Consider the following 13,624-nt stretch of genomic DNA (forward strand, 5'->3'; position numbering starts at 1 on the left):
GAAATCAAGTTCCAATAGCTTAATTGCACTGAAGTTGTTGCTCTTATTGCTACTCAGGTTCTCCCTTCATTCACTTCTCTCTATACCTCTCTATATATTTTCCATAAACTTATCATATTCTTGTTATTTTACGGTTTAGATTATGGAGCTTGTTCGTGATGGAGATAAGACAATTACTGATTTAATGGATATTGGCAAGCGGTTACTAGGATGGTATTCATTTCCTATTTAATTTCAATGTTTAATAAAAAAAATTCTCTAACAGAGTTAAATTCTAGCGACAGAGTTAATTTCTAGCAACTCTAGAACACAATTCAATGGAATTGTTGCACTACTAGACTTTACTAATACGCTATGTAAGTTATGAAGGAATTTAAACAATACTTCAGTTTCATTAGGATTCGTTTATTTTCACTTAATTAGGGTTTGTTGCTTGTAATTGGTTTGCTAGTTTCCGGCTGTTCCAAATCTTTTGGATACTGTGCAGGTACATATATCAAACTATTTTTTAGTCATATGAGTTAACATATCATTGAAAAATGAACATTATACTGCTCTGTAGTTTAGAGCTAATTGAGAATTAATTTAAGACGTGAATAATTTAGGTCTAAATGATACATGCTCTTCGGTGGTGATGTTACTTTAATTAACCATTTAACATAATGGACCAAACTTGAACACAAAAATAGTTACGGCTAACTGTTACTGTTTTTTACTGCTTCTTGCCTAGCGATGACGACTATGGTGGCGCATAACAGAGATACAGAAGGAAATGAAAAATGAGTATCCTGATTAAGTCATCAAAAAATACAAGTAGGTGATATGTCGATAATTTTTCTGTTTCATCTTAAATTTTCTAAAACTACGATTTTTGAAACATAAGCTAAACCCATCCTCTGCTAATTGGTGAATGACCATGTCGGTGTAGCTACTGTATGAAGCTCCAGAGTTTTGAAAAGAGCAGCGGACCAAATGCAGACATGTTTAGGATGCCCTTGCTCTTATGAGGTATATGTTATGATTATGCTAAGAACAGAGGAGATATTTCAATATGCGGGTTTGCCTAGATACTAGCAAGTTGGGCTCTATATCAGGGCGAATAGAGTGCAACATGTGCTCCTTCTGTGTCGAAGGAGATTTTCGATTACACTAAGTAAAAGAAACTCGGCCAAATAAATCAGGCCGGTGAAAGCATTTGTATTTGCAACTTCTAATTGCTTGACGAATTAAAAATAGCGCATATATCTTTAAAAGGGAAAACACATAAAATAAATTTTTATGACTACAAAATATGGCACAAATCATCAGCTGGGAAAGTCTGGTGATAGCATTCGTATTTGTAAGTTGTGATTGTGCTTTCTCTTTACATATATCAGCTTACTGAGTTGAGATTATTCAGTTACAATTTTTTTTTATTTTTTTTTTAATTTCAGGGTCACGTTTGATTTTGACCTTATGTTTGTTGTTTTCCTCACTGTCCTTTTGGAGAGTTCATTTTCAATGGAAATGCACCAAATCAAGGTTTGCTTGCTTCACTTTTTGTTTAATTTTTTGAGAATCTTACTTAATTTTAATTGCACCAGCTGTAATATCAATTCACTTTCCAGTGAAAATATTTTTTTTAATGTTTACTGACTTGAGGAGTCAGAAGGTTGCTACAACTGTGGATAGGGGAAGTTGGCAGTTTATTGTTGGTTTTGTACGTAGTAGTGATGGATCTATATTGCTAAATAATTCTAAAGTGCATTAACTATCTATGACACCCTGCATTCTCATCTTTGAAGGAACTTTTCCGGTACCTTTAGTCACCATCATATTTCTGAATAACTCCGTATGAGTTGTCTATCATAGTATTCTTATGATTGAGTCTTCCCTTAAAGTTTCTTAAACTATTTGGTATTTTGCTAAGATTGAGTGATCAAATTAATGGTATGCAATGGTTGGTGTGTGTATATATCAGAATCATCGTTGCACAATTTAATTTACCCTTTTTTTCAATCAAATTTGTTAATATTGGGTTTGATTACTTTTTTATATTTTGCACTACATGACAAGATTTTATTTTGATTCTTAAGTATTGATTCACTAGATAATATATGGATGGATAAGGTCAATTATCTACTTTTAATGTCGTGATCTAATTATTAATAGATCAATCGTTATTCAAAATCATGTCCATTGTAGAGTATTTCTAATGCGATGCGAGCATGAACATGCACACTCTTATTTTGAAGAATCAGACAATCTATTGCTTGTCATTATTTAGCTAACTGGTTTTTATTTAGTTTGTCTCTTGTTTGAGAATGTTATGCCTTTGCAGATTTGGTTTATATATGCGGCTGGAAACACCGTTCCTGTTCCATTGTTGAAGGCAACAAATATATCCCTAATTACTCTGTTGTCATGTTTCACAGGAAAGTGCATAATCCGTTTAATATAAACAGCAAAAAGTTCACGGAAGTGAAAGAAATCTTGAAAAATGGTGTTTTGGAATAGAAATAAATAGTATTTTATGTGTGCTAATTGTGTGACTGTTCGTGGATGCTAGACATTCCTAGCATGAAATGATTGTTTCATTATCAGGGACCCATGAACAAACGGGACACCTCAACATGTGGTATTATCTGCTCGATTGGCTCAGATTTTAGACGTGTCATCCGATCCTATATTAATAGCGATGGGTGAACTGAGCAGACTATCTCAAAGACATGCAACACTCCTACAAGCAGGGATGAGGTTAGTTTATTATTTCAAAAGCCTTTTTGTCATGCTCTCACACTATTCTATGCTAATCTTATCCCATTTCAGATTGCTAGGGAAGATAAAAGGGTGTTTAACTTAAGTAGATTAAGTGTAGTTATTTCTTGTATAAAATTTGCAAATCATGGAAAATAAACGTAAAGCGTTTCAGAAACATTACAACATAGTGCTTGCGAGTTACTGTTCAACTCCAATGGATCGTAATGTGAAGGAAATAACTAACAGTTGTCCTATTAAAATTTTCGTTAAGGATTAGTTTCGGTAACATGTTATGATGCCTGTTCAACTTTGTTTCGTAAAGACCTGCTTCATCCTTTTGTTGGTTGAATAACCTTTTTTTTCTTAATTTAGTGAGTAGAACTAAATCCTACGTGGACAGCTTTTTATATAGTGTTTCAGAGATTTCATCTTTACAGATTAAACAGCACCTAATTTGCATATGTCAATCTACAGGTCATGGAACATCCAGGTAAAGAAGCCGACCAGACAAAATTTCTTGTGCAAAAAGAATCGATAAGCGTTAATCTGTTCAGTTTATTTCGAATCCTACCAAAAAATTTGGCAATGGCAAATTAAATACGGTTTATCTACAGAACAACCAGACCAGACTGCTAAAAACGAATAGCAACAGGATCTTCATCCAATGTAAGTTCTTTCTCTATGCTGTATAAATTAATTTTCCATTCATTTGTTTGTTACGAGTATTACTTCTCATTAAAGTTTGTATTGTAATATTTGTAACAAGTACGCAATATTTATAAATCTTTTCAGATATTGGAAATCTCTTGAACTTCTTGAACTCGGTTATTTTTAAAGTACATATGCTTCGGACGGAACATTTCAAAATGCACAAATGTAAAGGACTTCTTACCTTTTGTTGGATATTAGGTGAGTGGTGTATCTCCTCTGTTCTTAGCATAATCATATATTTCATGATCTAATTTAAAAAAACTGATATAAAAAGTAATAATATATTTCATGATCTAAATATTTATTTTTTATTTTATTTGATTATGATGTAATTTAATTCTAATGATTGAATATTTGTGATATATTTTATTTTTTTATTTTGTATTTTTGTAAATATTTAAGAGGAAATTGTATAGAACACACTTTTTTCTACTTTATTTACACGTTTAGAGCATCTCCAATGGGATGCTAAATTTAGCATGAAAAAGTGGTAAAATGTTATATATAGCATAGCATTTCAAATTTTACTCCAATGTAAAAAGTTAAAAAAAATATTCTAATTATTTATTAAGATAATTATCTCTTAATTTTATTAATTGCTAATTATTTAATAATTTTTTTAATTAAATATTTTAAACTAAAAGTTATGTAATATTTTTTTAATTTAATAATGAGCTTTTCAGAAGATATAATTAAAAGAATCGATGAATTATATAAAAATAAATTATTTAATTTTTTTGTTATATAGATATATGGTATACTATTAAAAAATCAAATCGATGTTGTAAAATTAAATAGAAGCACAAAATTTAAAATGAAAAAAGTTAAAAAAACTAAAATAGTAGGTTAAAATAATAAATACAAAAAATAACTGTGGTAAAATTGTAATTAATAGTGAATTGCTATTGGTTGTTGAATTTTAGCATATGCTATAGTCTATGCTAAATTTAGCACGTGATATAGCATATGCTAAATTTAGCACAAACTATAGCACTGCATTGGAGATGCATTTTAAAATTAAATGTTAAATTATGGCATTAGCACTTTATTTTAGCATTGTATTGGAGATGCTCTTACATTGTTTTTTCCTCATTACTTTTCCTACCTTTTCTTTCCTTCGGTTACCTTTTACATGTTTTTATTTACCATAATAACTCTTCTTTAAATTGCCGTTTATTATCTTTTTTTAGTTTCTTCTCCGGCGCGTTAGTTTTGTTTATTTGTTCGTCGATTCTTCGTTTCTCCTTTTTATTTCGTTTTCTGTTTTAAGTTCGATTAACACGAAGAAAGCTACGCGATCTGTATATTGATGATCAAGTTAATGATTCCGACGAGTCTGATGGTGTGAGTTTTAAATTGGAAAAGCTCAATAATGGCTACAATAAAGACGATATTGATGTTGATTCTAAGATTTAGATCTTAATTTTGTTGTATCGAACTTTTCCCCCCTTACATTTTATGGCTTGCGTGCATGTGTATATAAAAACGTAAGGTCCTAATTCTACATTAAAAGAGGATCCATATACAAAGATACAAGCGATGAACATCTCAACAAAACAACATAAAATCGCAAATTCCCAAATGATGGAATTTGGCCGAAAAGCAACTAGACTCATAAGCTAAGCTGGTGAGTATTATTTATTGGCACGATTCTACCCAAATTTGACTTAAACATTCCCAGATTCGCACATCTAAAATTTGTAGACTTGTAAAAACCATTATTCGCCCATTTCGGTGACATAGTGAAACTCTTCTCCGACACCTTCTATTAAATGAACGAATGCCTCCCTACATTATATGGTTTACGTGCATGTGTATAGAAAGATGTAAGATCCTAATTCTACATCAAAAGGGGATCCGTGTACAAAAGTTATTAGCGATAAACATAAAACCGCAAAATCCAAGGCCTAAACGATAAAATTTGGCCCAAAAGCGTCTGGGCTCATAAACTCAGCTAATGAGTATTGTTTATTGGCTCGTCTCAACCAAATTTGACTTAAAAATTGCCAAATTCGCACATCTCAAATTCTCTAGGCTTGTGGAACCCGTGATTAACGCATTTTGACGACCTGGTGAAACACTGGTAAAACACTTCTTCGACGCCGTATATTAAATGAACGAATACTTGCCTACTTTTTATGGTTTATGTGCATGTGTATAGAAAGATGTATGATCCTAATTCTACTTTTAAAGGGGATCCGTGTACAAAACTATAAGCGATAAAAATCATAACGAAACAACATTAAACCGCAAACTCTGAGTCCTAAACAAACAAATTTGGACCAAAAGCGATTGGGCTCATTAGCAAAGCTGACGATGCTGTTTATTGGCCCATTTCCACCCAAATTTGACTTAAATATCGCCAGATTCGCAAATTCTGAGGCCTAAACGATCGAGAGACTACTGCTACACTTAGGATTCGAGTCATGTCTGTTATACGTATTCTTATATTTTCTAAAGTCTCCCTTCTAGAATATGAGTCTGCGATATACTCATACGTGTAATATAGACAATTTTAATTTATACAACTCGATAACGAGGCTTGACCATAAAGCCTAAATTAATATGAAGATGTTGTCGAAATCATTTGACAACAATAATACGAGACGATTGACGGAAAAAATATGGACACAAATAAGTGGAGTATTCGTGGAGGAATTTTACTAGTTAAAGAGTTTAAGGTCTAGAGAAACTTACAAAGTAAATGTTTATAACCTGTTAAGGTTATTTATTGGGTTAATGTAAAAAAAAATCACGAACTTTACACGTTTTCTCATTTTAATCACGAAGTTTAAATTTTATTATTTACATACACGAACTACCACTTTTTCTCAAATTCATGCACGGTGCTGAGATGGCACTCATTCATTGGTGTAAAATGACTCCACCTCAGCAAATTACATCAATGGAGCCGTGACACCTCAGCACCGTGCATGAATTTGGGAAAAAATGGTAGTTCGTGCATGAAAATGAGAAAATTTAAACTGCGTGATTAAAATGAGAAAACGTGTAAAGTTTGTGAATTTTTATGACATTAACCCTTATTTATTTAAACGATTTCGAAAGCATAATTGTGCCTGGACCCGAAATAGTTACTTATGATTGCCAAGACATTGATAAAAATGCATCACTACATACATAATCAACAAAAGGGTTAATTCCATAAAAAATCACGACGTTTACACGAATTTTCATTTTAATCACGACTTTTAAAAGTTGCCACGTAAAACCACAACCTTTCATTTTTTTTCAAATCTATCACCGACTATTTTTCCGGTGAATTTTGCCTTTTTTTTTTTCAAATCTGCCGGATTATGATGGCCACGTCATAAAAAATATACCAAAAATTGATTTGGTGATAGATTTGAAAAAATATGAAAGGTCGTGGTTTTATATGGAAACTTTTAAAACTCGTGATTAAAATGAAAATTTGTGTAAAGGTCGTGACTTTTTATAAAATTAACCCTTAACAAAAGGAATAATAAATGAATACATGAATCAGTAAGACATGCATCATGTGCTGTCACGACCCGATTCTCGGCGTCGAGACCGGCGCTAGGGAATGGGAGTGATTGCTCCGAAACCCGTAGCAAGCCTTAAAAATAAAATAAAAATCACTTAAAATTTTTCGCGGAATTCAAATCATTTTCGAACATTTTAAAATCGCAGTTTAAAACGTTCTGATGAAAATTACCATTTAAAAACATGCACATAATTTTCTTTTTAATTATTGCATTTTAGTTTCAAAACCATTTCTCTATGGTTTATCATACATCTCATTATGCATACCATCTTACTATGGTAATTACTGCATTTCACTATGCAGGCCATTTCTCTAATGGACTTAACTGCATTTCACTATGCAGATGCGTTCATCGCATTTTATACTCGTGCAGTCGCTCGGACTTTCACACAGCATTCCCATATTACATAATATCAGAGTTTAAGCGTTATAATAAAATATAAAGCATAAATAAGTCCAACGACTACTAAGGTATCACCGTTCATTATTCTAGCTACTGCAACTCTAGACACATAAAGGAAAGTCATTCTCACTTATACAAGCCAGGGATTTCCGGAACAAGGAATTGGAAATCCACACCTCAAACTACTCGCCCGTAAAAATATTAAATTCAACGGGGTCAGTTATAAAAACTGGTGAATGCGTACAACATGTACTAATAAACATTAATATGAAAGCAATGCATTCCAGATTACCGATTCATATGAAACCCTAAACCATGATTCATGTTCCTATATGCTTTCAACACAGGAAACATAAATATTCCTTTTTTTTTTCCATTCCATTCGGGTTAACCTTTTATTTTTCTTTGGCCGTATTTATTTTCTCTTTTTGTACTTTTAGCCAGTCAAATCCGATTACTCTTATTTTACGTATTTGAAAGTCCCAGACTCTTCTTACAATACAACGGATTTCGGCAGTACATAAATACTGTCGCCAATTTCACTTTTTTTTTTTAATAAAAGGTTCAACCTCTCAGATCTCGGCAGTTTGCTGACTGCCTTTGGTCGTCTATATTCCGTTGCCTCTGAAGATCTGTTTCCATATGTCTAGGCCGTCGCCTGACTTCCAGACCGTCGTCCAGATTTCCACATACCATTTTCACATGCAACCCATTCTAAATGCAATACCGGTGATCACACAGCACTATTGCCGCCCAATAGTAAGCATGTTTCAATGAATCTAAATCGGTTTCAAAACTATGTATAATAGTTCATGCGATTTAAATTCAATAATAAATAAAGCATTTGCAAATCATGTAAAGCAGTTCGCAATATTTTTAATACTAATATTTAGCAGTATAAGTTGTAAACACACTCACAGTACTCGCTTATTCCAAATATAAAAATATCACCCGTTGAAATATCAAAACCTTTGCTCGCCGGTTTTCGCGACAAAACTCGCTGGATCTAATTTAGAGATTAAAACATTAATAAATGTAATAACTCTAAATTCTAGGATATACTCTAGACCGACTCAACCATATAAACCACATAATCACAAACCAAATTTGATTCCGACTATCTCTTTCCGCGTCATCGTATTTCTATTCGATACACCACGTAGTTTATTTATTTCAATAAATAAACATAGAATTATAATTCCATATAATTCTAACACATATTCAATTCACATAATTTTCTAAAAATACACTTTTAGAAAATCTCATCAAACATATCACAATTCAAAAATAACCAAAAATATTTTTCCGTAAAATATTTTTGACCCGGGGCTCGGCCCCCCTTATTTTCTGCCAAAACTATTTCGGCACTAACTGCTGCCAACTGAGCTTAGGACTGAGCCAACATGCTCTATCCCCTCTACTCACATTCCGGTCACCGTATTCCGGTGGTTTTGGCCGGAAAACTCAAAAACGCTAAAAACGCTTAAAAATCCATTTTAAGCCATTTTAACACCGAAATTCATCAAAATCATTTTTGAATACATTTTTAATTTCCATCTTTTAAAAACAGCAGCCCATAATTTTTAAAATAATATTTTCCATTATTTTAACCATTAAAACCGAAATATACGTTAATAATCAAAACCGATTATTAATCCTTCAAAACACTACACAAAAATCATTTAAACTCCACAAATAATTATCAAACATATTTCATAAATTTTTTTCATAAATAGTTTCTGCCCAGAATTTAAAATGACAGTTTTACCCTTTTTCATCAAAATTTAGCCGAATAGAGTTATTAAAAATTAAACCCGATTATTAAACCGCTAAAAATTAACCATCAACCATTTAATTAACATCAACCACAAAGGTAACTCATCCATAAATAAAATTATTTTCAAAAATTAAAAATCCCTTTATTTACCATTTTTAAGCGATTTTTAAGTTTTAAAACAATTAAAAATCGAAACCCAACTAATTAAAGTAACACCCGAATTAATTAACATTTTTAATCCACAAAAATTACACTTTAAAGAATATATAAACCTCAACATATAGATCAGCCCAGAAAATTAAAATAAATAATTTAATTTTCACGGAAAAATTATTTAAAACCGAAACCCATATAAACAATTACTAAAACCAACTAATTATCCATCAATCATCACATTTAAACCATCCTAAGCATGTTTATAACACTTAACCAATATCAGCAACTAAAAACTAAGATTTGAGCTTGAATTTATACCTCAAACGAACATGCAAACACACATACACGATCTACGCAATATCCCCGACGATTTTCGTGAAGAAAATTTTGAGAGAAAATCAAAGAGTAAAGTTTGGTGTTTGTGGTTATGGTGTATTCGGCACCCACAAAAATGAAGAAGAAGATTGAAGACTTGGGCATCAAGACTTCAAATAGGAAATATCTAGATATTATTCCATGTTTCAATTATTTACAAGTTTGCCATTATGACATTCTTGTAAATAATTCGAACTCTAGGGGGCAAAATAACTTAACTTTCTCAAACACTCAAAAACATTAAATCATATCATATGGGCTGAGTTAAAATATTTTTGGGCCTTTAAAAATATTTAAAATAATTATTTTTACGGTTTTTAGTGAAAAATCGCAAAATTCACTTTTAACACGTAAAATTGCCAAAAATCACATTTAAGGCAAACACATAGCAAATCACATTTTCACACGTATAAATTCATCACGTGAATTTATTCACTATTTTCGAGGTCCTAATCAATTAAAATCGGACTCACACGAAAATAAACACTAATAATTCTACGGGGTATTACATGTGCATTCTATTTAGATAAAAAGGTGAATTGTGACAACTATTTAGGTATGAGAGGCGTCATCACTCTGTCGCACAAATATGCAAATATTTAAAGGATTTAATGTGAATTGTTAATTTTCTTCGAGTTTCAAAGATAATTGAAATGTTTTTAAAGAAATTTGTTTTAAAGGTAAGCATACCTGGCCTAGAACTAGAAAGCCACTTTTCATAAAACTCTTACTCACAGACTCCCTGAAATCAAAAGTAAAATGCTCGAGGTCAAATTGCAAGCGATTCTCGAAGCAATAATGGAAGTGTATGAGAACGAAGGTAGGGATTTCTGTTATGAGCAGAACGTACAAAGTTAGTTGTGGTTCAATGAACTACGTGTATCCGGATTGCGATGTGTTTCCGAGATACGACGAATTAGGATGGGAAGATCTTTTTAATGAGGTGTCTAGGGATCACCTCAATTAGGATCGGATAGGATTGGTACAATCATTTGCATTGTGACCCCGGCGACAACATCTACTACACCAGTTAGGACTCGGATCTTCCCTGTATTCCTGATCCATCTCGTTCCTGAAGCGCTGGTTGACTGGACGCCCTCTTTTTCGACGCCATTCAGGGTTTGGAATGAAGTGGGGTTCGTCTACGCCGGACTTCTTCCAGTATGTGCCGGCACGTAACACTTTAAATGGAGTGTTCCAGCATTGAATTGCAAACTTGGTCTGGTAATGCCAATGCACAAACTCAAGAGGGTTCAGCTTCTCCTTTGCACAAACGGCCATAGCATGAGAGCAGGGCAACTTAAATTGCTGGAATTTACCGCACGTGCATTTCTTATGCTGAAGGTTTACCGTATGGGTATTTCCTCCTCTCCCATTTGAGCCGTTCTTCCTAGTTTCCACTTTGCATGTCATCGTAGAACGGTCGTACGTCTGACTTGTATGAAAACGGGCCTTCTCCCCCCTCTGCTTCAGTAGTTGGATGCATATTGGGGTGTAGTGAACGTTTGTAGCAATCAACTCCTCATACGTCTTCCAACGCGTGTCGAACATTTTCACCATCCGAGCAAAAATTGCCTCAAGCATTGATGTGATCGGAAGCCCCCTTATATTCTTCAGTGTCGCGTTGACAGACTCAGCATAGTTAGTTGTCATCACATTGTGCCGTTGCCCTTTTTTGTCATACACCCTTGTCCACTTTTCTTTAGGCCGCTTTTCTTGCTTAGTCAGCCATGCATACGCTTCTGGGCTTCTAACCTCGATCGCTGTCATGTAGCGTTTATACTTGTGCTTCTGATATGCTCGGCCTATGTGGCAAACCATAATATTAGCGCATAATAATAACCTATGTAGCGTTTATAATGACTCGTAAAAAATCATTACCTGCTTTATCTGCCAGCTTCTTCAAAACCTTGTTCCTAAACTTGGTCTGAAAATTACTACAGAAATGTCTGATGCAAAACTTGTGGGCGACACCGGCCCATTCAGGACGCTTCAGAACCGACAATATTCCAGCGTGCCGATCAGATATAATGGCCACTTTCCTTTCGCAAATCACGTGCTCACGCAAATGTTCAAAAAAGTACTCATAACTGGCAGTACTTTCAGATTCAACAAGTGCAAATGCCAGTGGCATGATGTGACTGTTCCCATCGATTGCCGACGCGATCAACAAGGTCATTTTGTATTTGCCATACAAATGAGTACCGTCGACGAACAAAACTGGCTTGCAAAAACGAAACCCTTCAATTGTCGGTTTGAAAGTCCAGAACATTCGGATGAACGTTACGACTTTCGGCTGAAGGATCCCGTCGGTGTACACCTCGGCGCCTACAAATCACAAGTTCAACAAAATTAGAATTATCACTTGAAGCAACTCGTTATATAACAAATTAGAGTTATTACGTATACCTTCTGCATCCCAGAAAGATCCAGGGTTGACATGCATCATCTCGTTCATGAACTTGTGAACCATACCAAATGATTCATACCAGCCACCGTAAACATCAGCTATTGCCTTTTCCTTTGCATTCCAGGTTCGTTTATACGGAGGCCTAACTCCAAGTTGTTGCCAAATTCCAGCTCTGAGGGTATCGATCCGTATATCACGTTGCAGCTTTACTTGACCCTTGATATAGTCTGCGATTGCAACAGACCCAAAATTCCGATGGTTTGGATCAGGTAACAGCTGATTGCACGTGTGCGGGCCAATATATTTTGTCAACGTCCACGTCTGAGTTGCTTGCAGAAGTGTAGCGCGCAGCCACCATTTACATACAGGGTTCTGCCTGCAAGCCAACACTATTGTCGAGTTGGTAGTCCGGCGACCCTTGAACTCTCTTCCCACCCCGACCGAATAAGTAGTCGCACAAGCTCGGACGGCATCGCGATTTGGGAATACCATCCCTACTCGGAATTCCATCCCAGGATCCCACATAATCTTTTCATCATCCTCCGGGGCGACGTCAAAGTCGCAAAGATCCGCCGTTCTTACATGCTCAGGAAGTTGCGACTCATATTGTGAATCTGCTCCTAAGTCTTCCTCGACATCCTCTTCGTTGCTGTCGTAGAAATCCTCTTCTTCCTCTTCTTCCTCTTCACCACTACCCCTATCAGACCCGCTTGAATCACATAAGACCAACTGATCTAGTAAAGTCTTGTTGCGAACCACGGCCTCGTATTCCACGTACAATTCCAAAATCTCGAGTTGCGGATACCGCACGACCTCGTTCAAAATTCCAAACACATGCTCGTTATTCTCCACGGAAAACAACGAGTACGAGCGTATCGCACCCCCAACTATTCTTGGAAGCCGGAAGTAGATTTTTGAAATTTCTACTTCCCCGTCGGTAGAAACTGCTCTTCTACAAATATTTTGTAATTCCTCGAAACTCATTCTCTCGCTAAGCGCCATATTAACCGGACGACCCCCGTGGTATTCTATTCCACACGGAGAACTCACAATACGGCCATCACACCATATCAACAAAGATATATTTGGACTCGTCATTTCTAATTAATAAACAGCAAATTTTGACACCGTTATATTTAATATGCGAATTTCAAATTAATAGCATTAACATATCAATTGTAATTATTGTTACTTTATGTCTAATATTTTTTTTATATATTATAAAAATAAATTAAACATATCCTAATATAATTGTATGCAATAACAATTTACAATTAATTTTTTTAACAATTAACAATATTTTAATAAACTATAATAATTTTTTTATATTATACATACATTTCTAAATAACTATTAGGCTAAGATAACATTTTTCTACATTATAAACTTTTTTCTACATGTATTTCTAAATTATAATTAAAATTTAATATTTTTCTATTATAATTAAATTTATACATGCATTTCTAATATTTACAAATACTAAAATTATTTAAAGCAATAAATAAAATAATTAAACGTACTAACCTCTTG

At 34.0% G+C, this 13,624-nt stretch overlaps 1 protein-coding gene across 1 annotated transcript; it reads right to left on the bottom strand.

Annotated features, from left to right (window-relative positions):
* Positions 1-10,647: 10,647 nt before the first annotated feature.
* Positions 10,648-13,240, bottom strand: LOC126655473 (uncharacterized). The gene is made up of 3 exons (XM_050349678.2): positions 12,094-13,240; positions 11,566-12,012; positions 10,648-11,489 (listed from the first exon to the last, which is right to left on the bottom strand). Exons 1-3 carry the CDS (start codon positions 13,190-13,192, stop codon positions 10,648-10,650), a joined length of 2,388 nt encoding a protein of 795 aa, XP_050205635.1. The 5' UTR covers positions 13,193-13,240.
* Between the last annotated feature and the right edge of the window lie 384 nt (positions 13,241-13,624).

The sequence above is a fragment of the Mercurialis annua genome, linkage group LG7 (assembly GCF_937616625.2).
Source record: "Mercurialis annua linkage group LG7, ddMerAnnu1.2, whole genome shotgun sequence".
Lineage (NCBI taxonomy): Eukaryota > Viridiplantae > Streptophyta > Magnoliopsida > Malpighiales > Euphorbiaceae > Mercurialis > Mercurialis annua.

Coding starts and splice junctions, on each gene's coding strand:
- LOC126655473 (XM_050349678.2), bottom strand. CDS start 13,192: ATGACGAGTCCAAATATATCTTTGTTGATATGGTGTGATGGCCGTATT. Junction 12,013..12,093: donor ATCTTTCTGGGATGCAGAAG/GTATACGTAATA, acceptor TGTGATTTGTAG/GCGCCGAGGTGTACACCGAC. Junction 11,490..11,565: donor GAAGCTGGCAGATAAAGCAG/GTAATGATTTTT, acceptor TTTGCCACATAG/GCCGAGCATATCAGAAGCAC.